The 27913-nt window shown below is 42.5% G+C and overlaps 1 protein-coding gene across 3 annotated transcripts in view; it reads right to left on the bottom strand.

Annotated features, from left to right (window-relative positions):
* The window catches only part of celsr1 (cadherin EGF LAG seven-pass G-type receptor 1), a 270069-nt gene that overhangs the window by 31578 nt on the left and 210578 nt on the right, over nucleotides 1-27913 (bottom strand). For all 3 annotated transcript variants that reach the window (XM_033039749.1, XM_033039748.1, XM_033039747.1), the window contains exons 10-20: nucleotides 25851-26017; nucleotides 24954-25139; nucleotides 23444-23557; nucleotides 20781-20955; nucleotides 17654-17795; nucleotides 15249-15369; nucleotides 12154-12337; nucleotides 7569-7670; nucleotides 3547-3641; nucleotides 1179-1388; nucleotides 555-738 (exon numbers count right to left, since the gene is read on the bottom strand). In XM_033039749.1, the coding sequence (XP_032895640.1) occupies nucleotides 555-738; nucleotides 1179-1388; nucleotides 3547-3641; nucleotides 7569-7670; nucleotides 12154-12337; nucleotides 15249-15369; nucleotides 17654-17795; nucleotides 20781-20955; nucleotides 23444-23557; nucleotides 24954-25139; nucleotides 25851-26017 (1680 nt within the window). The remainder of the gene's footprint in view (nucleotides 1-554; nucleotides 739-1178; nucleotides 1389-3546; nucleotides 3642-7568; nucleotides 7671-12153; nucleotides 12338-15248; nucleotides 15370-17653; nucleotides 17796-20780; nucleotides 20956-23443; nucleotides 23558-24953; nucleotides 25140-25850; nucleotides 26018-27913) is intronic.

The following is a 27913-nucleotide window of genomic DNA, read 5'->3' on the forward strand; positions in this document are numbered from 1 at the left end:
CAATAACCAATCTGATCTCCCGGTGGCTCAGCACTTCAATTACCCCTCCCATTCCGAATCCGATCTTTCTGTCCTGGGCCTCCTCCATGGCCAGAGTGAGCACCACCGGAAATTGGAGGAGCAGCACCTCATATTCCACTTGGGCAGTTTACACCCCAGCGGCATGAACATTGACTTCTCCAATTTGTGGTAGCCCTTATTGTCTCCTCCCCTTCTCAGCTCTCCCTCAACCCTCTGGCTCCTCCTCTTCCTTTCTTCATTCAGCCCTCCCCCCCCCCCACCCTACACCAGTCTGAAGAAGGGTTTCGGCCTGAAACGTTGCCTATTTCCTTCACTCCAAAGATGCTGCCGCACCCACTGAGTTTCGCCAGCACTTTTGTCTACATTAAAATTGGAAGTGGTCAGGAGAGGGTCGGGTTTCAAATATGTTTTTTAATCAAAACCAACCCCACACTGTAAATTCTGGGTGTTAGAATTCACTCTAATATTTCCAGTGTACCATTTTTTCTCAGAGTTATATTGATATGATTAGACAGCACTGCCTCATGACTCACTCAGATTTGCAGTGACGATGGTGAAGGGTCGGAGATAGGTTTTCCTGAGGTTTCGCGCTATGGTATGTGCGTATTCCTCGTAGTGCTTCATCAGATGCGCTGTGCCTCCTTCTGTCCGCTGGATCTGTTCCCAATGCTCCTTGTTCTGAGGATCCAAAATGGCACTCGCAGCTCTGACAATATTCTGAAATAATAATAATAATAATAAATTGAATTTATATAGCGCTTTTCAAGGACTCAAAGTCGCTTTACAAGGCAAGGCAAACAAAAACAAAAACAAAACAAAACAGAACACAAACAAGAACTCAAGAGGCAATAGCAGACGAAATGAAAATCACAGCATATATTTAAAACCTTCCAGTCAGAGGCAAGTATTGTAATGTCTCCATTTTAGTAAGTAGTGGCCAACCTACATGACTGGGATTGGAGCCAGACATAGGAGATTCTGTAGCTGCTTCTACCCTTCATCCCAAGTACCAATGTATCGCAATATTACTCCCTGTGGTGCTGTATTATTTATAGATAATCTTTTAATCTTTTTTTTTTAAGAACTGCGGCCAAAGTCACTGATTAATATCCTCTCCGTGGCTGAATGCTTCAATTTGTACCCAACCAGATACCAACCTCATTAAACTCAACATCTTGAGTTGCTGCCAGTTCAAAATCCTGTTGGTTTCCCTCATATTGAAGGATCCTCTTGATCAGCTCATAAGCTATTTTCACATCATTCCCATAGTAATTTGTTGTGTGTTTGGTAGCATTCAGCAGCATACTGGCGAGTTTCTTTGAGTTATTTGTATTCATCCTGGTTTCGTTGCGATGAAGTTTTTCCATCTGTTTGCAAACCATAACAAAAAAAAGTCAGTAAATTGTATAACTGCAGAGATGTAAGAAACAATTTGAACAACTTGCATAAACTATGGACTGCATTTATAAACTTAAGTCTCGGATGGCTCCAGTAAATTGTGTAATTACGTCTCAAAAGAGAACAGCTCACAACTGTCTTGCTGAAACTGCTTCACATAACGACCCTTCCAAGCACGGAAGGCTGCCATCAGACTCACCCCGGTCATTCTCTCTTCTCCACTCTCCCATCAGGCAAGAGTTACAGAAGTTTGAAAACACATACCTCCAGATTCAGGGACAGTTCTTCCCCGCTATTATCAGGCAACTAAACGGTCCTCTCATTAGCTAGAGTGCGGTTGGGATCTCCCATCCACCTCATTGGAGACCTTTGAACTAATTTTAATCGGCATTTATCTGGCACTAAATGTACCCTTCATCCTTTATCTGTGCACTATGGACGACTTGATTGTATTCATGTAGTCTTTCTTTTACCGGATTGCATGCCAACAAAAGCTGTTCACTGTATCTACCGAGATACAGTGAACAGCTTTTGTTGGCATGCAATCCGGTAAAAGAAAGACTACATGAATACAATCAAGTCGTCCATAGTGCACAGATAAAGGATGAAGGGTACATTTAGTGCCAGATAAATGCCGATTAAAAATAGTTAAAAATAGTTGACAATACATGACAATACAAACACATGACAATAATAAACTAAACTAAACAGCAATTCTTATTTACTTCTGGAATAACCACCCTTATTTGCTTTGAGAGATTGCAACTTGGAGGGTCAATATTAAAAACATATTCTCTTTGGTTTTGGTGTTGGTTTATTATTGTCATATGTACCGGAATTCAGTGAAAAATTGCCCTCACAGCAATCTGTGAACTTCTGCAGTATTGAAGACAGGATTTCAGAAGGGCTCGGACTGTTTTGTCAATGGAGCTCAAGTGCACGGTCACTCTCTACTCCCAAGTTTCAGGATCCCAGCAGGCTGCTACTGATATCTGTACATCTGATAGTTTTCTGCTCATTGCAGCACCCTCAAGGAATGAAGACTGGCCTTCTGCCCACAGAAGGGAGATCCACGAATGCTTGGCTGTAGCCCCATTGCTCCCAAAGAACATGTCTTCTATGGGGCTTATCCTGCTCACAGTTTATCCTGCTCCCTCTGTGCCCCTGGGAGAATTGTCCCGTGCCTATCCAATTAATCCAGCAACCATTCCCTCCTCTCCATTCTTTAAGCTGCAACATTCCCTTGTAGCTGGAAGAGTGCAGTTTGTGTTCTGGTATGTTCCTTTGTGGTCATGCAATAGATGTGAGAACTTGTCGCAGAGAGGTCAGTGTTGACATTGACAAAGAACAGATGTATACAGGGTAACCTTACATCATTGTTCTCTGCACCTCACAATTGAACAACATGATCTTTATGCTACTTTCAAAAACCAACCAGCAGGTAATCCACAATGCTGCGTTAATGTCAGTAATTGTTACAAAACAATGAGCTCATAGAGTGCTAATTCGGAACAGAGGCTCAGGTTTCTTGACTATGGCTTTGGCCTTCTGACTTGAGAGGCAAGAGTAGATATGACTGAGAGATAGTGAGGGCAATGATTTTCCAAAACCATAGAGTGTCTTCTGTTCTAATCAACCACGGAAAAACCTCAGCGGGTCAGGCAGCATCTCTGGAGAACATCGAAAAATGATGTTTCTGGTCGGCACACTTCCCGTGTCGAGATGCAGCATGACCCACTGAGTTACTCTAGCGCTTTGAGTCCTTTTTTGTAAACCAGCATCTATAGTTCCTTGTTTCTACCTATTAACCTGGGTTTGTAGCAGAGGTTTATTTGAATGCTTTACTGGTTCCTGCAGCTTTAGTCAAGTATAACACATTTCTTGTAGTATACAAGAATAAACGGGCTCTATCACTAAGTACAGTCAGAGGAAGGGAAAAACCTTTAATTTTGAGAGAGGCAAATCCACCTGCAGATTCATCAAAGTTAACAAATTCCCTCTGCAGAGATGCTACATGTCTGGCTGTGTAATTCTAACGTCTTCCGTTTTAATTCAGATTTGCAGCATCTGCAATATTCTGCCTTTGTATTGGTGGCAGCACAGACATGTACAATAAAGGGAACTTACAATAGACTTCAGCTGAATGAAGGTAAGCGTGGTACAGTTGAAAAGGTCAGGGGGAAGCCAGCCTTTCTCTTCATTGCAGTGACGAATTGCAGTGCCTGCAAAGAAAAATTAAGATCTGATTACCAGCGAGCCATTGTTCATTTCTTTAATGACAGTCAGTATATTCACACACTTTCAGGGTGACAGCAAGACAACTTGGTAAGTTACAGCCAAAGTAATCCTTTGTTCAGTAAGGCAATCTTTAATATTGTATAATGCCATGGGATCAGGGAACCATTAGACCAAAGTTGAAAGAATATGCAAAAGGGAGAGGGAGAGAAAGATTGGTGGAACAAGCCGAGGGGTGACATTTGGTGCCTTGCAGAGAGAAAAAAAAAGACACATGAAAATGATATCTATGAATTAATTCAATTTCTGACACCAATGCATATCAAAGTCAAACAGAAGGTATTTAAAGGTGCTGTGAGGTCCTAGCTGGAACTCACTGTTTAACTGCCCACTGATTAAACAGAACACTGACAGCTCTGGGCACCTCTTGCTTTTTTGTTAACAGAAGGTTTGTCACAAATTGCACTGAACTCCAGTCAGTTTACTGTCCTTTCACATTCATTAAAAGATTCCCCAATATGGACAGATTAATAAGTAAATGCAATCTGACAATGGTTAGACCCTCACAATAGCTTTTATGTCGCGTTAACGTAGCCAAATTCCAGAATACAGATTGTAATGGACTGTGTGCAGGTCAATGTTAAACCGTGGGGACTCTGTGTTCTCTGTTGCCTCAGAGACCAGCTGAATGCAGACCCTGGCATGTGGACTGTGAATTCTGACTGCCGGTGCTATGGAATTACATGGCGTAGGAGAGGGAATTTTGGCCACCCCCTCCCATGGCAACTTTCAGATAAGTTAATCCACTTAGGTTTTCTGCCTAAACTCATCTCAGAAAAAATTATGTCATACTGCTGACAGGAATCAAGGAGTCTGAGATTTTAATGAATCAAAATAAAATGAAACAAAAAAAGAATATTTGGCAGGCCAAGCAACCGATGGTTTTTGTGCAATAAACTTTCAGTAGAACTTTTAAAATCACATAAACTGTTCCACCTGCCACAGATGATGCCTTACTTGCCAACTATTTCTAAGATTTTAAATGTTCATTTCCGATTTCCAACATGGATTTTACATTTGTTTTTCTAAAATTTGTTCATCATGCTAACTTTTCATTATCGGTTGTAAAAAAATCTAAACATCTAGAGAAGAAACAAGATATTTCCCAAACTAATAAACTGTCACATATATTCAGTTGTGATCCATATAGTATTATTTATGTACAATTTCATTGAGACTGGCGGAGTATTTCATCAAAGCCTGTTGACAGAATATGTCTAACTAGATATCACAGTGGCCTTAAGGATATGCTAAGAGATAAGACATAAGAGACAGAGCCAAGAAAGGGCGGCACTATGGCGTGGCGGTAGAGCTACTGCCTTACAGCGCCAGAGACCCGGGTTCGATCCTGACTACGGGTGCTTGTCTGTACGGAGTTTGTACGTTCTCCCCGTGACCTGCATGGGTTTTCTCCGAGATCTCCGGTTTGCTCCCACACTCTAAAGACGTACAGGTTTGTAGGTTAATTGGCTTGGTGTAAATGTGAAATTGTCCCTAGTGTGTGTAGAGTAGTGTTAAAGTTGTGGACTCGGTGGGCCGAAGGGCCTGTTTTCGCAATGTATCTCTAAACTATACTGGAGCAGTTGGATGCTGCTTGACCTGTTGAGTTCTTCCAGCAGTTTGCATCTTGCTCCAGGATCCAGCATCTGTGTGTTGTGCCTCTGTCAGTCATTGTAATAACTTCGCTGTATTCCATTTTCATCAACAAAACTTTTGCAATCTCTTGTTTTTCAGGTGGAGGGTTTCATGAAATACTTAATTAAATTGCGCACAATCAAATCTTTCATTTGAAATTTGGCATTTCAATTATTTACTTTATAATGGTCTTTTTCTGCACCTGACTGCAGTTTTGTTTAAATTACATTCCTTAACAGTAAGGGTCTGGGCAGGTTTTTAAAAAGGGTGAGAACCACAACTAGTTAACAAAGGTCATATTGTTACTTTTGTTAGTGTAATTCCCTCTACAGGTTGAACAAACAATGGATGTTAGGCAGTAACTCTGCACCGTATATGATGGTTAAACATTACTCAGACCTTGCTCTTGGAACAAAGAATCCAATTCAAACCAGTGCAGAAAGGTCACAACTCAAATTAAACTTAATAAATATTGGTTCATCACAGCTAGTTCAAAATTATTAAAGTCAAATCATGTTTAACTATATCAAGTTATTTGATCAATAATTGGAGAGTCAATAAAGGTAGTCAGGCTGATGTTGAATATAGGGATTTTCAGGACATATCAAATGTCAATATATATATGCAAATTGGTATAAAATCAAATAATCGGCTCAAATTTTCTATTAGTTTCAATGTCAAATATTTCAACTAATGCAGGTTTTTTGCAGCCCTATAGCAATGAAGTTATAAAAAATAATAAAAACCCAGATTCATCATGAATCTCTCAGCGATACAGTAACGTATATAATAGTAAAAGTTCAAAGAGGTAGAAGTGAGAAAAAGGAACTTCTACAATATTGATCTGGATTTTGCTGCCAATAGTTACGTGTGCCACTCACTGCTGGCCTCAAAGAAAATTGCTGACAAAAACATGACAACTTCTGCTGAACACTCTACTCCTTTGGTTGTGTTGGCTGAGGCTGGGCATTAATTCCAGGAAATCCCTGGCATCTATGCACTGCACTCTCACCAAAGTAGTTGAGCCACCCAGTTACCATTGAAGAATTGAGATAAGCAGTAAATGGTAAGGGAAAAGCACAATTTTAGATAACAGTTCAAATATTTCTGAATAGGAATTAGAGATTGCAACATACGGATATGGTTAAGGTACTAACTATATTCAATATTTTTGTTTAAACATAGAAACATAGAAAATAGGTGCAGGAGTAGGGCATTCGGCCCTTCAAGCCTGCACCGCCATTTAATTTGATCATGGCAAATCATCCAACCCCCTGATACCTTTAGCCACAAGGGCCACATCTAACTCCCTCTTAAATATAGCCAATGAACTGACCTCAACTACCTTCTGTGGCAGAGAATTCCAGAGATTCACCACTCTGTGTGTGAAAAATGTTTTTCACATCTCGGTCCTAAAAGATTTCCCCCTTATCCTTAAACTGTGACCCCTTGTTCTGGACTTCCCCAACATCGGGAACAATCTTCCTGCATCTAGCCTGTTCAACCGCTTAAGAATTTTGTAAGTTTCTATAAGATCCCCCCTCAATCTTCTAAATTCTAGCGAGTGCAAGCCGAGTCTATCCAGTCTTTCTTCATATGAAAGTCCTGACATCCCAGGAATCAGTCTGGTAAACCTTCTCTGCACTCCCTCTATGCACTCCTAACTATTTTGTTTTCATTATTTTAATATAATTCAGTTTTGAATTAATTATGATTTAATTAGTGTCTGCATTCTAGAATTGGTTTATTCAGCAGTGATGCAGCAATCATTAACAATCAACTGCATACTATGCAGCAAAAAAATAATCCAAAGTATTTTGCAACAAAAATACTCTGCAAATGTATGTGTATATGAGTACTCTGCAAGTATATGAATTCTTCCTAATGTCACTGAGTTTCTTTGGTTACACTGGAGAAGGCTAAAACAAGAGACCAGCTTGAGAAAGGACATGCTGAATCACTGAGAACAACTTTGGGAATTCTTGGCTAAACTCCATATGCAAGGAAATGGCAAAATTACACCCAGTTTTACAAATGTTAACAGTTTTTGTCGTAAATAGAACTGGAAAATTCAGGCCAATGGTCTGGTCAGTATGTGTAGAAGCCCTACACTCCAGGATGATCTTTCCCCTGACTGGATAACAAGTGACAATAAGCTTTTCACTGTACCTCGGTACACATTACAATAAACAAAACAAAACATCTACACAGTAACTTACCTATCGATCCTTTGGGGCACGGCATGGCTGCTGGTCTTCCATATTTTGTGCGTGGCCACCAGATACCTGATTCAAAGGCTTTTGGACACACATCATATTTCACTGAAACAAATTAACATTCATCTAAATATGCCTGTACAGCCATAAAAACAACCGGATTCTTGTGACATTGCTTGTCAATTCTATATTGCAACAATAACGATACCAACATGACATTCTGATATTAACTATTTGACCAAATATTCCATCACTGTGTTTTCAAATATACTAATATTGGGTAGGAAGGAACTGCAGATGCTGGTTTAAACCGAAGATAGACACAAAAAGTTGGAGTGACAGGCAGCATCTCTGGAGAGAAGGAATGGGTAACGTTTCGGGACGAGACCATTCTTCAGACTGACCAATCTTCTTGTTCAGGTCTCCACTGCCCCACACTCCCAATAGTCCAATTCTTACTGGTCAGTCTGAAGAAGGGTCTCGGCCAGAAATGTCACCCATTCCTTCTCTCCAGAGATGCTGCCTGTCCCGCTGAGATGCTCCAGCTTTTTAAGTCTATACTAATATTGGGAACAGCCATGATGGGAGAGTCTGTGTGTTGAGGCACTGTATTTGAGGGGAAGTGTAGAGCCTTTGATTTGTGTGGTTTCCACAAGGAGGCTGAGCGGAGGGTGACGGCAGGATAAGGTCGGAACATTTATGACACTTGTGTAGATTTATGTTGTGTGCAGTAGTCGATGCTTTGTGTGTTTGTCACAGAAGTGAATCTGCAATCACGCATTATAATCGCTTCATTCTTTTAAATCTCTACTCCAACAGTAGCGTTTCTTGACTGGACTTTATTTTGCACTAAAAGTTAATCCTTTTATCGTGTGTACTGTGGATGGCTTGATTGTAATCATGTATGGTATTTCCACTGACTGGTTGGCACGCAACAAAAGCTTTTTACTGTACCTCGGTACAAGTGACAATAAACTAAACTAAACTTAGCGCAGTTGCGATACGAGCCAAGGCATTGGAATGCTCCTCTTGCAGGATATGGCAAGTCAAGTGAACTTCCAGTGTCCCTGAGGATTAACACCTGTGGGAAGTGTGTGCAGCTGCAGCTCCCTTCTGACAATGGGAGGGAAGCGGAGGTGTGTCTGGGTGACCTCAGGGTCATCCTGGAGAACGATAGCGTCGTAGGTAGGAGTTAGGGTGAGGTGTTCACACCATAGGCACAGGCAGAAAACAGATGGGTGACCATGAGGAAAGGGACTGGGCAGAGTGTGCAGGAATACTTTGCGGCCATTCCCCTCCAAAGCAAGTATACCCTTTTGGATACTGTTGGGGAAGATGCACAATCAGAAGAGGGCAGCTGTCAGGTCTGTGGAACCAGACCTGGCTCTGTGGGTGAAGTTAGTCAGGATTAGATAGGAGGCTCATGAGTGGGGGGGACAGACAGCAAATGGGTCTCCAGGATGATGTGTTGCCTACCTCGTGCCAAGGTCCAGCATGTGTTGGAACAGCTGCAGAACATTCTCAAGGGGGAGGTACACAAAATTGCTGGGGAAACTCAGCGGGTGCAGCAGCATCTATGGAGCGAAGGAAATAGGCGACGTTTCGGGCCGAAACCCTTCTTCAGACTCAAGGGGGAAGTGAGCAACCAGAAGTCATTGTGCATATTGGCACAAATGACATGAGTAAAAAAGGGATGAGGTCCTGCTTAATAAATACAGGGATAGACACGAAAAGCTGGAGTAACTCAGCGTAACGGCAGCATCTCTGGAGAGAAGGAATGGTTGACAAATACAGGGACTTGAGTTAAAATGAGGAACCTCAAGGGTGATAATCTACAGATTATTCCCGGTGTCATGCATTACTGGGGAAAGGAATAGAAGGACAGAAAAGATGAATGCATGACTAAGAAGTTGGTGCAGGGGACAAGGATTCCAATGTTTGGACCTTTGGGATCTCTTGTGGGGCAGTGGAGACCTGAACAAGAGGCACATGTTGCAACCTGGAGGGGGACCAACATCCTGGCGGGCAGGATTGCCAGGATTTAAACTGGGCTGGCAGATGCAGCAGCGAGGCAGGTGTTAAGGTGGAAACCAGCACAGAAATCAGCGACAGGAAGACAGGCAGGAACACAGCAGGAGCAAAGAAAAACAGTTGGATTAAATTACATTGACTTCAATGCTCCAGTCCTGACAGGTAAGTTGGATGAACTCAGGGTGTGGATAGGTACGTGCGACTGGGTCGTTATAACAATTATGAAACCTGGCTGAGAGAAGAACAGGGCTGGCAGCTTAATGCTCCAGAGTACACATACTACAAGCGGGATAGAGGCGGCTTTAAAAAAAAAAAGACGGGGGTGGGGGGTCGCATTAGTGATTGAGGAGAACATCATGACAGTAGTCCAAGATGACATTACTGAAGGATCAGTAATGACATCACAGTGAGGCTCTGTAGGTGCATCGGAGAGGAAAAAAAGAGTCAATCACCTTGTTGGGAGCGTTCTATGTCAATGGGAATTAAAGGAACATATATACCGGGAGATTGCATACAGGTATAAGACTAATAGGATTGTTATGGTGGGGGAGGGGGTTAACTTTCCCAATATAGGTTGGGACTGCCATAGGATTAAGGGGTGGGATTTGACAAGTGTGTTCAGGAGAGTTTCCTCAGGCAATAAGTAGAAGCTGATTTACTCTTAGCAAATTGGAAGGAAAGTGATTTAAGTGTCAGTGGATGGACCATTTGGGACCTGCAACCACAGTTCATTTTGCGTTAAGATAGTAATGGATTAGAACAGGGCTGATCTACAAATTGGGGCAAGGCCGTTTGTAGGTATTAAACAGGAACTTGAAAATTTGCCTGGAAAGAATAGGTTGTTTGAGGGCAAAGTGATGTCCAGAGAGTTGAATGTTTTTAAAAGTGTACAGGTTCATGGTATGCATGTTCCTGTTTGAGTGAAAGGAGAGTCAGTGGATGTTGTTTACCTGGATTTTCAGAAGGCCTTTGATAAGGTGCCGCACATGAGGTTGCTAAACAAGATAGGAGCCAATGGTATTAGAGGGACGATACTAGCATTGATAGAAGATTGGCTGACGGGCAGAAGGCAAAGAGTGGTAATTAAGGGGGCCTTTTCCGGTTAGCTGGCAGTGAGTAGTGATGTTCCACAGGAGTTGGTGTTGGTTCCGCTACTTTTCACATTGTATGTTATTGATCTGGATGATGGATTTGATGGCTTTGGGGCCAGGTTTGGAATGATACAAAGATAGGTGTTGGGGCAGGTGGTGTTGAGGAAGCTGGTCGACTGCAGAAAGAGTTGGAATTCATTGTCTGTATTGCTGTAGAGGCCAAGAAATTGGGTATTTTCAAAGCAGAGATTGATAGGTTTTTGATTGGAAGGAGGTCAAAGGTTTCGGGGAGAAGGCAGGAGAATGGGGTTGAGGGGGAAAAATAGTTCAGCCATGATCGAACGGCAGAGTAGAATCAATGGGCCGAATGGCCTAATTCTGCACCTATCTCGTAGGGTCATATGGAAAGGCAAGACAGGGTAAGATTAAAATACCCTGGATGTGGGGTTGCTGGGTACATCGGTGGTTGTCATTTATATCAGCAATTTGGATGAGAATGTACAAGACATGATTAATAAGTTTGCAGATAACACTAAAATTGTTGTTATCATAGACAGTGAAGACGGTTCTCGAGAATTACAGTGGGATCTTGATTAGCTGGGTAAATGGGCCAACACATGGCAAATGGAGTTTAATTCAGATAAGTGTGTGGTGTTGGATATTGGAAAGTCAAACAAGCCAGTACCTTCCACAGTGAATGTTAGGGCCCTGGGGAATGCAGTAAAGCAGAGGATTCTAAGAATACAAGTATATGGTTCCTTGAAAGTAGGGTCGCAGGTGCCTTTATCATGCTTGCCATAGTTGAGTATCAAAGTTGGGAGGTTATGACACAGTTGTACAAGATGTTGGTGGGGTTGCACTTAAGAGTATTGTGTTCAATTTTGTTCACCTTGCTGTAGGAAAGAGACCATTAAGCTGGAAAAGGTGAGGAGCTGATTTTAAGAGAATATTGGCAGGACTTGAGGGCCTGAGCAATAGAGAGAGGTTTGGCAGACCAGAACTTTATTCATTGGATCTTATAGGTGTATACAATATGAGGTTAATGGATGGGGTGAAAGCATAGAGTCGTTTTCCCAGGGTTGGGGAATCAAAAACTACAGAGCGTAGGTTTAAAGCAAGAGGGTAAAAATTTAATAGGAACCTGAATGACAACTTGGTGAATATATGGAACAAGTTGCCAAAGGCAGTAGTAGGTACAATAACAACATTTAAAATATATTTGGACAGATACATAGAGAGGTTTAGAAGGTTATGGGCCAAATAGATAGAAAATAGGTACAGGAGTAGGCCATTTGGCCCTTCGAGCCAGCACCATTCAATATGATCATGGCTGATCCAGACTAATGGGCTGTTTTGGTCAGAATGAACGAGTTGTTGTTGAAGAACCTGTTTCCACTCTGTATCACTCTACTGAAATAAGTTATACAAAAAGACAAGGTAATAATTGGTGTTGGGACAGAGCTTACCTTCACAGCCGTTACTAGTGATTTCAGCAAAAGGGTTGTCACAGCGGTTGCAATGCTGGCCAATCACTCCAGCCTTACAAGAGCACAGGCCAGTTTCCCCGTCACAGTTGCGGGCCTGAGAGCCGCTCGGAAAGCAATCGCACGGGTAGCAAGTGTCGCTTTCCCGAGGCTGGTAATAGTTGTCCTGCAAGGGGAAGGTCGGCCATGTTTGATTCTCTACATCTCTGGGAGAGACTGTCCTCTCTGACATTATTTCAAAAACACATCAGACAGGAATAAAAAAGACAGAGTTCCTATAACACGACGCTTCACACTTTACTTACGAGTAACAAATATTCTTCTGTCAGCGGGATTTTAGAAAAAAATATTTAGGCATTATTTTCAATAAAGATTGAGAAACAAAGCACAAACTTTTATACAAGTACAGACTTATCTTGGAAGGAGCTGATCACAGGCTAAGAATCTTGATGGGATAAAAGGTATTTGAAAGTTGATGAGATGACGGCACCAATAGTCAAGGTGATGGGATGGGTGGTGGCAGGAGTGGGAGGTGGAATGAGTGGGGGATTGTGGGAAAACCATGCAAGTTTGGAAACCCAGACGTCACGTTGAGTTTCATGAGAAGGATTCACAAAAACCATCGGCTTCCTGTTTGGTCGCCTGTCCTATTGACAGGTAGCTGGCTACTGGTTAGAAACCCAGCAGTACGACGCTGTAGCCGGTGTGAGCAGAAAGCAGACCAAAGGCTCTCTTGGCTGAGGGGTCCTGCCAAAGCAACTTGGCTCTGGCTCCAACTGCTTCCCTCGCCAGTTCGCTGTTGAGTATTCCAAACACTGGGAAATCCACCGAGCAGGAGTTAACCGGAGTTAAACCGGATTCCCAGTGACACTTTGCGAGCGTGATGTGTTGCTGAAGCACTTGAACTCCTCACCACCTGTTGCCATGGAAACACCACTGAGTGAGTACACCGCAGGTTGGGGGTTACATTTCCTCTTTTTCGGGGTTTAACCGCCACCTCTGACCTCCCCTAGCTTGTTGTAAGGGGATCCGCATCAAAGCCAGAAAGTTCACTGCCGTGTTTCTCTGGCACACTGTCAAGCCCTCAAATTATGGGTTTGCACAGACTTGTGATTTTCCCTTTGGCAAATGCACTAATGAGAAATATTCCTTGCATTAAAATTTGCCTCAACCCAGTCTCCCCTTGACATCCACTTTGTCATTTTCTGTTTAAAGTTGGATGTTGGAGCCCTGGAGGAGAAGTGTTGCATTCTTCCAAATGCAAACTACAATGTATTTGATTGAAGTTCCCATCAGGGAATGGCTTATCGCACACACTCCCATCTTAGTGTTAACCTCCACTTATTATTTCTGTGTGTGGGCATGAAATTCAAATCTTGAATCCAATTTGGAAAGTCTACTTGCATTATCATTGCTCACACCGTTGCCTTTTGGTCACTATCAGGCCCACACTGAGCTGGTTTCTCACCCTGCTTGTTACAATTCAGAGGTAATGCTTGTCAATGATCTTTAGGCCTAATGTAAAACTCAAAATCTTCTAATCAAGCAGGGTTGAAAACATAATTGTCCAAAATTAGATCACCCAGTGCCACATTTTTGTGAGCTACATGATCATTTAGGGACAATATCGGGTTCATGACAACCACCGATTTTGTTCTGAGTTCCTTTGTGTGCTACAAATGCCAAGTTCGTCCAATAGAACAATGTTTCCCCAGTGTCTGTGAAGATTACAGCAGGTCCAAGAGCAACACCAGAAACTTGACTTGGCTAAATCTCACTACATCCACCCCTTCTCCGAGGATGGCACCTTGGAGTGGCGGAGAAGCCAGCAGACTGTGTGCCTCAGATTCTAAGAGTTAGACCATCTGGAGTGCACGCACAGCACGCCAGGTTGATTGCATTCGTTGAAACTGGGCGGACCACGTGAAGGTTGCAATCTCGTACACCATCTGGAGTTATGCTCCAGGTTGGGTCAACCATGACTGGCAGGTCAAGGGAGAGATTCCTGACAATGCACAGCCCAAGGTGACAACCACAATGATGAAACAGGCAGAGGATAGTTGCTAGCCAGCAGTTGGAGCACCACAACGGCTGAGAAGGTTGAAGACGGCTGCAGCAGAGAGAAACTCTCCACCATTGTGTTGTCCATGTTGTTAGACTCGGGGGGGGGGGGGGGGGGGCTGTCTCTGTGGGGGCTGTCAGTGCATCAGTCTCCCCACATTAACAGACTGGTGTTCATCGGCCCAAAAAGTCTGTGGAATGGCCTCTTCAGCCATTCAAGGACCCACTAGGAGGACAATCCTACTCTACTTCAAGTGATCACTGATGACATCAACTCATGTTCCCAACCCCCACACAACGTTCATGCATGCGACACTCACCTGACATCTCTTCCCCCTCTATCTCCCGATCACCCAACTCATCCACCCATTAAACTCAACACCAACACTCAATGGCCCCCTAATCCTGACTCACTATCCTCCAACCACAATCACCCAACTCAACGCCTCCCTGTTCCCTGTCACCCAACTCAAGACCCGCATACTTAACTCATATTGTCACCCAACTTATCACCCAACTCAATACACCCACTAACAACTGATCACTCGATGAGCAAATCACCAGATTCAAACCCTCCCACACACCACTTGAAAATCCCCATGCCCTAGCCGGTCTAATAAGGAAGTCAGTGCAGAGCTGAGGAAAGTGATTTGCTGTGAACAAAAGTACGTTGACAGCCTCTGAGACAAACCATGCTAAATTCCAATAATGAATACAGGGTGCTCATTATTCCACATCATACCATGTAGAGACAAACGGGAAATAGTTACAGCTTGTGCACTCTTGATGGAATCACTCACATGGATGATGGCTTTGGCTGCGAGTCAGAAACTGGAGAGATTTGTGCCAAATATGTGAGCATATGAAACATGGACGGAAACCAAAATAATCCGCTCTATCCAATGTAAGAAATGCCGCCTTAGTTCCATGCAATTTTGAATATTCATTTCCTGTAGACATCTATAAATTGTAGCATTTGGGCATTGTTAAGTGTGGCTTGGGGCAGTGTTTCCTACCTTACACCTGCACTCTCCAGTGGTCTTGTTGCAGTCGATGTCAAAGCCCCTGTTGGTATCACAATTACAAGGACCGCAGATGGGATTTCCCCACCTTCCCCTTGGACATGGCAGATCTATCCTGGAAAAGTGCAGAGATTGTCATTAAAGTGTCAGCAGGCAAGACATTCCAAACTGTACCTATTCCCCTGACGCAAATTTACAATGGATACTCACAGCCGTCCCTAATCTCAGGAACACTTCATTAAATAATGAAAGCTTCAGCCATTTCCAGAGGTTTTTTTTGTTTTATCTGCCCGCTATTACCAATCATATTTCCTGTTGCTTCACAACTTTTAAGGAGGCCATTCAGCCCTTCAAGTTTATGTCAGCTCAGAGAGCAATCCCATTCCCCACCAATTTTCTCTGTAACCTATTAGAGTCATATAGAGTCTTAAAGTTCGGAAACGGGGCCTTCTGCCCAAATCAATCATGCCAAACAAGTTGCTCCATCTAAGATAGTCCCATTTGCTTTTATTTAGTCCAAATCACTTTAAACATTTCCTATTCCTATAACATGCACTGTATATGGTGTATTTTAAATGCTGTTATAATTCCTTTCTCCACTATCTCCTCTGGCAGCACGTTCCATATACCCACCGAGCAGGAGTTAATAATCACCAATAATTCTGCCCACATTCCGACCAACCTTTCCCTGATTTTACCATTCACCTACAATCTAGGGGCGATTCACCGTGATTGAATAACCTACCAACCGCTTGTTTTTGGGATGTGGAGTCCATGGGGAGAATGTGCAGACTACACAGCATTGCAGATCAGGACTGAAGCCGGGTTGGAAGCCGGCAGTTCTACTAGCTGAGTCACCCTACAGATATGTCTACCTTTGTCAATTCTTAAAAGTAATATAAGAATGAGGAACATGGAAATGTTTAGAATGAGGGGTGATCTTACTGAAACAAAACAGATCCTAATGGGCCATGGAAAGCTAGATGCTGAGAAGTTTTTACAAATGGCAGCATTTTTAATGCAAATACCTATTTACAAGATACGGGTACAGTCAATAAAAATCAGGATGAATAGGAATTTCTTCTCCCAGCATGTGGGGAATCTCTGGAATTCTCTACACTGGAAGCTTGTGGAGGCTAGATCAATGTAGGTATTTTGAAGAGGAGGTAGATATATTTTTGAAAGGCTGGAGAATTTAACTCTCTGTGTAACTGGCACCAAAGACGAGTGGAGGCCGTGGGCAGTTAGGCCACAGTCATCGACGGTCATTTCAGGTTAGGCAGAGGTTGACTTGCACCTCCTCCAATCTCATCTACTGCACCCGTTGTTCAAGATGTGGACTCTTATATATCGGCGAGACCAAACATAGACTGGGCGATCGTTTTGCTGAACACCTTCACACAGTCTGCTTGGACCTACCTGATCTCCCGGTTGCTAAACACTTTAATTTCCCTTCCCATTCCCACATTGACCTTTCTGACCTAGGTCTCCTCCATTGTCAGCGTGCTGCTAAACACAAAATGGAGGAATAGCATCTCATATTTCGCTTGGGCAGCTTACCACCCAGAGGGTATAATTGATTTCTCTAACTTCAAGTAACCCCTGAATTCCCTCTCTCTCCACCCCTCCCCACCCAAGTCACACCAGCTTTTCATTCTCACCTGGCAAACAGCTAACAATGCCCCGTTTCCTTTATCTTTCTTACTTTTTGTATATCTTTCATTCATTTGCTCTATAATCATCTTCATCATCTTCTACATCATCGTCAGTATCTCTTGTTCCCGTGACTTTCAGTCTGAAGAAGGGTCTGACCCGATAGGTCACCCATTCCTTCTCTACAGAGATGCTGCCTGTCTTGCTGAGGTACTCCAGCATTTCGAGTCTATCTCCTACTCTTACATTCTTGTGTGTGTCACCTACTCAGATAATTGATCATGTTGTACAGAATCATATTATATGTCTCTCAATGATAGCAACCAGCAGCACAATAAAAACTCTCCAACCTCACGCTCCAAAGATGATCAACTGGACTCTTGAACATGATGCATCTTTGTGAATTGTACCCTCTCAATGTAGTGTTCCACAAACAACTTACTCACTGCCTCAGGTATTATTCAGTTACATGAAGCATTTGATCATTTAAGATTCTCCTTACAAATTACCATCCACAAACTGCAAAAATGTTAATTCCTTTTTATTGGATGTCAATAATTTCAATTTAGAAGATTTTCTAAACTCAAAACTAAAGTACGTCAGGCTGCTTGGTTTCCATGTGAACACTATAGTTGCTCATAAGACTGGAAGAAACAGTTGAGTGTGCTCTGGCACGATCAAACAATGCTGTTCATTGCTTAAAAATAGATCCAAATATATCACCAATTTGCTGTTTGCTTCCTTACTTATTTTCACAGTATTGACCATAATAGTTTTCTCCGCAGTTACAGGCATATCCATGCGAGGAGCCGTGTTTGTGGGTACAGTGGGACACGTGTTCACATGGATTCAGTTTGCAGACGTCAATGCAGTTCTTCCCAAAGAATCCTGTTAAGGGGAGCAAAGGAAATTGTTAGCTTTAGTTTCATAAATACTTGCACTGATCCTTTTACCAGAATGAATTATGCACTAAATAAAGTTGAACTGTGTCCTAAAGCAGCATGATAAAATGATCTATACATGTGAAGCTCTAACAATAACAGAAGACATGGTCCTGAGAATAATACATTAATACACATTAATACACTGAGGGCAGTGGGTATCTGTTGTTGGCAGCAACCTTCCCCTCATTGACGAATTGTACACTGCAAGGACCAGGAAGCAAGCGGGCAAGATCATCTCTAACCCCTCTCTCCCTGGCCACAAACTCTTTGAATCACTTCCCTCTGGAAGGCGACTGCGGACTGTCAAAGCTGCCACAGCCAGACATAAACACAATTTTTTTCCACAAGCTCTACTCAATAACCAAAAGTCTGTAGCCTCCTTTTGCTCTGGTATTTTATTTCATTCACATGTTTAAACCATAATGTTTTATTATTAATGTTTTATGTGTCATTCTTAATTGTTGCTGTATGTCGTGTTGTTACTTGTGATGGGAGCACCAGGCAAATTCCTTGTATGAATGAATCAATTAATTAATTAATTAATTTATTGGCCAAGTATTCACATACAAGGAATTTGCCTTGGTGCTCTGCCCACGTGACAACATGACATACAGTGACAGTTAAGAATGATACATAAAACATTAATAATAAAACATTATTGATTAAACATGTGAATTAAATAAAATACCTGAGCAAAAGGAGGCTACAGATTTTTGGTTATTGAGTAGAGCTACTACTCGTGGAAAAAAAGCTGTTTTTATGTCTGGCTGTGGCAGCTTTGACAGTCCGGAGTCACCTTCCAGAGGGAAGTGATTCAAAGAGTTTGTGGCCAGGGTGAGAGGGGTGAAAGATGATCTTACCCGCTCGATTCCTGGCCATTGCAGTGTACAGTTTGTCAATGGAGGGAAGGTTGCAGCCAATAACCTTCTCAACTGATCGGACGATTCGCTGCAGCCTCCAGGTGTCGCGCTTGGTGGCTGAGCCAAACCAGACCATGATGGAGAACGTGAGGACAGAATCTACGATGGCCTTATAGAATTGGACCATCATTGCCTGTGGCAGATTGTGCTTCCTCAGCTGCCGTAGGAAGTACATCCTCTGTTGTGCCTTTTTGACTGTGGAGTCGATGGTAGCCCCCCACTTAAGGTCCTTGGAGATGGTGGTTCCCAGGAATTTAAGACTCCACAGATGTGACTGTGGTGTTGTTGATGGTGAGTGGGGAGAGGGGAGGGGGAGCTCTCCTAAAGTCTACAATCAATTCCACTGTCTTAAGAGCATTGAGCTCCAGGTTGTTGCGATGGCACCAGGGCGCCAGCTGTGACACTTCCTGTCTGTAGGCAGATTCCTCCCCATCCTGGATCAATCCAATCAAGGTTGTGCCCTCCGCAAACTTGAGAAGCTTGACAGAGGAGGCAGTGGAGGGGCAGTCATTGGTGTAGAGAGAGTCGAGGAGAGGGGAGAGTACGCAGCCTTGCTATGCTCTTGTGCTGAGGGTTTGCGGGTCCGAGATGTGCTTTCCCAGCCTCACATGCTGCTTCCTGTCTGTCAGGAAACTGGTGATCCACCGACAGAGGGGTTCAGGCGCAGTCAACCGTGCCTGATGTATGTGTACATACTTGGCCAATAAACTTATTCATTCCTTCATTCATTCATCATTCATTCATTCATCTAGAACGAGCTGCCAAAGGAGGTAGTTGAGGCAGGTACTATAATAGCATTTAGTTCAAGTTCAAGTGAGTTTATTGTCATGTGTCCCTGTATAGGACAATGACATTCTTGCTTTGCTTAAGCACACAGAAAAATAGTAAGGCATTTACTACAGTACAGATAAATGTGTCCATATACCATGATATAAATATATACACACATGAATAAATAAACTGCAAATAAAGTGCAAATAACAGAAAGTGGTTGTTAATAATCAAGAGTTTTGTCCGAGCCAGGTTTAATAGCCTGATGGCTGAGGGGAAATAGCTATTCCTGAACCTGGTTGTTGCAGTCTTCAGGCTCCTGTACCTTCTACCTGAAGGTAGCAGGGAGATGAGTGTGTGGCCAGGGTGGTGTGGGTCTTTGATGATACTGCCAGCCTTTTTGAGGCAGCGACTGCGATAAATCTCCTCGATGGAAGGAAGGTCAGAGCCGATGATGGACTGGGCAGTGTTTACTACTTTTTGTAGTCTTTTCCTCTCCAGGGCACTCAAATTGCCAAACCAAGCCACGATGCAACCTGGGCAGCATGCTCTCTACTGTGCACCTGTAGAAGTTAGAGAGAGTCTTCCTTGACAATCCGACTCTCCGTAATCTTCTCAGGAAGTAGAGGCACTGATGTGCTTTTTTGATAATTGCATTAGTGTTCTCGGACCAGGAAAGATCTTCAGAGATGTGCATGCCCAGGAATTTGAAGCTCTTGACCCTTTCAACCATCGACCCGTTGATATAAATGGGGCTGTGGGTCCTCCTCCTACTCCTTCCAAAGTCCACAATCAGTTCCTTGGTTTTGCTGGTGTTGAGGGCCAGGTTATTGCGCTGGCACCATATGATATTTATTTACACCATTTAAAAGATATTTGGACAGGTGCATGGATAGGAAAGGTTTGGAGGGATATGTGGGTAGGTGGAACAAGTGGAGATGGGGCATCTTGGTCGGCATGGGCAAATTGGGCCGAAGGGTCTGTTTCCATGCTGTATGATTCTAATTAACAAAGGGCTTCTTACTCTTGGTCAGGTGTCCAACTTTAACACCTGGTCAAATGTTTATAATAATTCAACATTCACTGAGTATTTTTTTCATTGATACCAAGCATTGTATTGAGCCAAAGAGAACATCTCATATAGTTACACAAAATTGCTGGAGAAACTCAGCGGGTGCAGCAGCATCTATGGAGCGAAGGAAATAGGCGACGTTTCGGGCCGAAACTCATATAGTTACCTGGTTCACAGAAACACGAGTAACTGCCCCAGTCATCAGTGCAGTAGCTGTTTGGAGGACAGGGATTGGTATCACACTGGTCTGGAATATCACATCCATTCTCTACTTGAACCTTTACAGCTCGATCCATGTTTAGAGTGGCTACATTTGTAGAAGTATCACCCATTCGCAGTCCCTATCGTAGAGTAGAGAAAGGAACTATTTTTAATTGTTAATACTTCAAAGAAAACTTCACAATATAACACTGAAGGAGCTTCATCATTGAAGGCAACTCACCAATGGGACAATAGGTTCAACTAAAATACAGCGCCTGAAATGTCATTAGCACCAAATGTACTATCAATCATGCTCTCCAGGTAAGGAGCTTCCCCACCCGCCAAAGCTTCTCAACTTGTCGAAAGATCGTTACCATTCTCAGAATATAGAGAGACATAGGGCTATGTTTGATTATGCAAACCTGGCCGGCAATGTGAGTTGTGAGATTAATGATGACAGTCTGAAAGAAGCTCCCCACATGAAACGTCATCTATCCATGTTCTCCAGAGATGCTGCCTGACCTGCTGAGACACTCTAGCACGTTGTGTCTTTTTTCAAGGGGATGAATGAATGGGTGAAAATATACAATGTAGAAAAATGGGGCAGCACAGTGGTGCAGCTGGTAGAGCCACTGCCTCACAGTGCCAGTGACCCAGGTTCGATCCTGACCTCGGGTGGTGTCAGTGTGGAGTTTGCACGTTCTTCCTGTGTGACTGTATGGGTTTCCTCTGGGTACGCCTGTTTTCTCCCACATCCCAAAGACATGTGGGTTTGTAGGTTAATTGGCCTCTGTAAATTATCCCCTAGCTGGTCGGAATGGGATAACATAGAACTAGAGTGAACGGGTGGTCTATGGTCACGGTGGATTCACTGGGTCGAAGGGCCTGTTTCCAAGCTGTATCTCTGAACTAAACTGAATTTAAATTGTGAACTTGAATATTTTTAAATGGTGAGAGACTGAATAATGTTGGTCTTCAAAAGGACTGGTGTTCTTGTACACGAATTATGAAGTAAACATACAAATGCAGCAAACAATTAGTAATACTTGCATCATGTTGGCCTTTACTGCAAAAGGCTTTGAGGAAATGAGTAAACATTGCAATTAAATGGAGCCCTGGTGAGATCTCATCTAGAATACTGTGCGCAGGTCTCCCTTCCCACTTGTGGCAGAAGCTGCACAATAAAGCTTTATCAGATTGATCAAGAACGAGATAGAACAGCCTGGGCCAATGCTGGGTTAATGCTAAGAATGAAAGGATATCTTACTGAAACATAAAATCCTCGCAGGGCTTAACAAAGTAGATGCAGAACTAATGTGTCCCCTGCCTGAGGCATCAAAAAACAGGGTTCACGGTCTCAAAGCGAGGGGTTGGCCATTTAGCACTGAGATGAGAAGCAATCTCTGCTCAGTGAGAAAAATTCAAAATAAATAGAGATAAAATGATAATAGAAGATGCAGATTATAATAGTGAATTGCACATCCAAATACAAATAACATAGAATATATATATATATATGCATTAATGTGAAGAAAAAAGGCATATCCATGGAATATTCAAATCAAGAGATTTTTATGTCTGAGAGCGTTTTATTTAAGTTTTTTATTTGAAAGATTGTACCTCAGTGTTAAGGACTCTCAGAAATGTACTCTAGTGGGAACATAGGTTTGTCTGCTCAAGTGGCTTAAACGGTATTTAACTTGCAACTCAGATGCAAGTGCTTCGAACTAAGCCATCGCTGGCAAAGAATGTATCACTCCAAATTAGTGAAATATGACCTTTCTATATTTTGGGATCTTCTGTTTATACAGCATTGTATTCAGAAACTGATAATCCCAGGGAGAAAGGGCAGGAAGAGTCAGAGATTTTGTTCACTGTGCAGCTGCTCAAGGATCAACGAATACTTTGCTGCCGACAAACTTCACAGCAACTCTGTGAGAAGCCTGGGAAACAGATCTCCACCATTTAAAGTGATCCAGAGGACTCACTGACCGACCACATTCAGTGGTCTCTGGTCTGTGGTGATAGAAAACTGTTCCAACTGAATGGGTACTTCAGTGTCTAAACACAATGAATTTAATTGCATTAACAACAGAAAATGCTAGAAAGATTTTGGGCAGCACAGTGGTGCAGCGGTAGAGTTGCTGCCTTACAGCACCAGATATCCAGGTACGATCTTTATTACGGGTTGCTGTCTGTGCAGAGTTTGCATGTTCTCCCTGTGACCACATGGGTTTTCTCCTGGGTGCCCCAATTTCCTCCCAAACCCCAAAGAGGTACAGATTTGTAGGTAAATTGGCTTAGGTAAAAACTATAAATTGTCGCTAGTGTGTAGGATAGTGCTAGTGTACTGGTCGGCATGAACAGTGGGCCTAAGGCCCTGTTCTGTGCTGTATCTCTAAAGTCTGCAAGCCTAAGGCTCAGACAGCATCTGTAGAACGAGAATCGTTTAACCTTTCAGCTTGATGACCCTACATCAAATAAGTATGGCGAGCAAGGAAGGTGGGGTTTTCCCAGCATTTATTTTTCACATTTCCAGTACGTTTAGGTTTTCAATCTGGTAGCATGGATGAAGTACAAGTAACAGTGGAGGGAAAGAATGAACCTCAGTGATCCATTGCTTCTTACCTGCATGCAGCCATAGAACGCTTGCTGCCTTGTGGTCAATCCTTCAGGGAGGCGGCCAACAAAGATATTTGTCAATTTTAATCCTGGCAATTCATTGCCAATTTCTACACTGCCCTGTAATGACACGCAGTCAAAGATTAAAGAACACTTTTTCAGTTGATGGTTGATTCAAATGGCAATAATGTAGCACTTAAACTTGGTGCATGGGGGACTGAGAAATATTATAAATCACAGTGTTTGTCTATTGCTGCTATTAACATACGTCTAGCCTTCAATAACATTGCTGAAATCCTACATAGTACACTGGGAGCATTTCCCATAATGATCAAATGCAACACTTAATGCTCATCAGTGGAAGAGTGTCACTTGGGGGCAAGTATCCTGTGAAATTGTAACATTTTATCAGATTTGCCTTTCCTTCAAGATATTAATATAGGGAGTATTTTCAATGCAAGTTCACTGCTTAATGAAGAACTAAATTTAATCTTTGCATTTAAGTGTTCGGGTTTTTCTTGGTTATCCCTAATGACTTTAACATAACATCTGGGAAAGTGATGGTTATTCCAGGGGAGTGGGGCTTGAAACACTGGAAAAGAGCCCATGAAGGGTCACCAAGTTCAGGTACAGTTGTTGCCGCACTTTGGCAGCTCTGGATGTGATGCAGGATGGGTGCTTTCATCAACTTTACCTCTCAACAAGGAGAAAGGCAAAGAAAAAAAAAAGGATCGAGGGAAGAGAAGAAGGTGAATCAGGAACTGCCAGAAAGATAAATTGTACAAGAGGTGATGTGATTGGAGTATATGATTAGAGTATAAATAGGAGAACGAAGAAACAAGGATCTGCAGATGCTGGTTTACACAGCGTGCTGGGGTAGCCCATCTCGGGAAAGAGTTTCGATGAAGGGCCCGTCCTGACACGTCGCCTATCAACGTTCTCCTGAGATGCTTCTTGATCAGCTGAGCTACTCCAGCATTCTGCGTCTTCTTCAGTACAAAACGAACACCATGGAAACATTACATTCAGTTTGTGGACACACTATAAATAGCAAAATTAAATCTCGAGCCACGTGATAAACTATGATGCCTGTCACTGACAGATGCACCACACAAGGAGCTTTTCCAAAAGCAAGTTTCCAAAAAGCTAAACATACATAGGATTGCCAATTAGATACATTGAAAAATTGGAAGGTATAAAGATTATTCCGTCAGAGATCCCTGAGGGTATTGGAATACAGTTCATGAAAAATGGTTTCAACCCAAAAGCTCAAAAGTTGATGTTAATCCATCTTGAGATGGCGATACTTAGATTTTGCACTTTGACCTGACTTTCCAGTTCGACCTACGTACACCATGATGTGATGGGAAACTAGACCAAACACAATGATGCCTAGGAGCAGATGCTCAGGTGTTCCGTGACACTTTCAGTTTTGGATGTAATTATGGAGTTCAACGTCTACAAACTGGTCATTGGAGACTGACAGAAATGCAGAAATATCCCTGAAATAAGTTACCTGGTACATTCCATAATCCAAATATATGACTGCCATGTATTTGATGTCCTTGACATCCTTCATACTTTTTATCTCAATCAGTAAATGGTGCCAGTCTCCGTCACTGACCCGTTTCCGAGGCAGTCTCAGTTTGGCTTTGAGTCCGAGTTTGTTGTACACTTCAAACTGCAGTTTATTATCCGTTATCTGCCAGAGACAGAACAACATGAGCACTGGAGCCAATTCACACAGTATACACTGAAACAAAGACACACACTACTTCAAGTTTGAATGAATTCCCTTCACTTTAAAATGCTTGGGCATGAAGCCAGCTTATACCTATCAACACACACTCTAAATAGAAATGCAAAAATGCTTTAGCTCTTAAAAAATACCAAGGAAATCCACTGATAATTTTACAGCCGCTCGATGTTATAGAGAGGTCAGCAGAAGAAAAGTTATTACTTTGCAGAGGTTAGTACAGTCCCTGCTGAGGGAGCCGCAGGTGAAGGGAACCAAATCAGAACAACCCATGGATTTCCAAGTATGAACAAAAGGGTCTGTTTCCACATCAAACGGGAGTTTATTTTAATAAAATATTTCATTCAATCACATTAAACGTCAACATTAACATGACTTGAATGGCAAGGGAGCAAATCTGGATAAACAAAGTCACTGTTGTCATTTTAAAATAGAATTATCCAGAAATCACACGTCTTTTAATTAATGAAAATAGCTAACACAGGACAGCAACTCTGACAAGTGTGAAAATGGTGATAATTTAATCTGTGATACATTTCACAGCTAATGTTTAGAGGAAGATTGCTTCTACGGCCAACGCCAGTGACAAACCAGACTTTTAGTTCAGCAGTGGCAGTAATATTGCTCAGCGTGCAATGTTGCAGGGTAGCTGCTCACCTGGATAATGATTTTGGAGGAAGTCCCGGCATTTGCTTGAACAAGGAACCCGTTGGCCTTTCTTGTGCGGAACATGAGGCCGATGTACCAGGGCACAGATATAGTGATATCAAGGTCAGCCCAGGAGATCATACTTCTACCCTTGAATCGCTGGGGGTTGGGCATCACTGGGGAGAGGGTACAAGAGTATCTCCATTAGTGCAAAATGCCTTCAGCTAAAAGGTGCACAACAATAATTTTTCAACATTAAACTTCTGTCTGATTATTTATATCCTAATGCAAATGACAAACTGCAGCAACAAATGTCCTGTTAACATACAAAATAAATGCAAGCTGTGAAAATAAAATACATGTATGAGCAATATGGCAATATTCCATCCCTTAAACTTTTTCAATCATTTTATTAGATATCTCTGATACACATTTCCATGGCATCTATTGGCTTTGGTTCCATATCCTACCTACTAGAAATACATCTCTTTGATGAAAGTTGCAGTGGATTTAACCACAGCTTTTCAGGGATCCTTTTTCAGATGTACACGACATTTCAGGTGAAGCATGTTTCCTGACGTCTTCACGGACGGCCTGGTTTTAATTTTGTAGTTAAGCCTCCTTGCTCTGGATGATTTGACAGAGGACACAGATTCTCTCTATCTATCCTGTCAAGTCATCAATCATGTTAAACACTACAAGTGGTTCACTTCAATCTTCCATACTGAAGGAAATGCAAATCCCAGTTTTGCAAGCTGTCCTTGGAGTGTAATCCCTGGTGCTGACACTCTGACCGCATTCCAATGTTTAAAAATTGCTCTGATTTATGCAGCGCAGTGCTGGTATTCATAGACCTTGTGCAAGGCAAGGCCATCTGCAGCAGCAAGGGGACATATCATGGTGAATATTTCTCTGTCTACAGACTTGTATAATCACAAGTCTGTGGCCACAAATGCACAAATTATAATCAACCAATTGAAGCTCCTTGTAAGTTCATAAATGACACTGGCAGAATTAGGCCATTTGGTCCATCAAGTCTACTCTGCCATTCAATCATGGCTGATCTATCTTTCCCTATGAACTCCATTCTCTGCCCTCTCCCCCTAAACCCCTGACACCCAAACAAATCATGAATCTGTCAAATTCTGCCTTAAAAATATCCATTGACGACCTCCACAGCCGTCTGTGGCAATGAATTCCACAGATTCACCATCCTTAGATAGACAAAAAATGCTGGAGTAACTCAACGGGTCAGGCAACATGGAGAAAATGGATGGGTGATGTTTCAGGTCAGGACCCTTCTTCAGACTGATTGCAGCGGGGAATGTGCGGCCATAAAAAAAACGTGCTCCAGGCCCAGAGCCTCCTCCACGTTGTCGGTTCCAACAGCCTGAAGCTCCTTTGTGGCCATGTATTTGACTCTGAGTAATGACAGACCAATCTTCTGGGTGCCTGTCACCGTGAAACCAAAAAACTTTCTTCGAAGCTCAAAGTATTCAAGCTTCGTATCTGAAAGTCTCGCAGCAATGGCCCACCGTGACAGCTTCAGAAAGAAAGGGATCAGTTTAGGTTAAATCAGTTAAACTGCTTTGTCCCTTCATCTCCTACAAGTTAAACAGATTCAATTTTATTTTGTTATCACTCACTGAATGGCTCTTTCTCCTATTGAAAGGCAGATTACCTTCAAATATAGGTTACAATAGGGAGGGGGGGGGAGCTCTTGTGATTCAGCCAGCCTGACATTCAGGGACATGAATGAATATTCTAATAGTAAAGGAAACAGAATTTGTTAGCATTGCATGATGTTCTCAGTTGATTTACATTGATATAATTGCTCTCTGTAATCTGCAGCTCGTGCAGTAGTGACAGCTATGTATATCATAATTAGAGTACGGCATACACAGTGTACGCTGGACTGATTAGCATGTTAATCTTGTTCAGACTGAGACCTTTGGGATTTAATGTTTTCTTGTCATCATGGTGAAAGTGTTAAGGAAATTGGTTCTGATTATAATTTTTGTTACAAGCAAGGACAATGTGCACTTAGTGCAGAAATGAAATCTGTGCACCAC

This window comes from Amblyraja radiata, chromosome 21 (assembly GCF_010909765.2).
Source record: "Amblyraja radiata isolate CabotCenter1 chromosome 21, sAmbRad1.1.pri, whole genome shotgun sequence".
Taxonomy (NCBI): Eukaryota; Metazoa; Chordata; class Chondrichthyes; order Rajiformes; family Rajidae; genus Amblyraja; species Amblyraja radiata.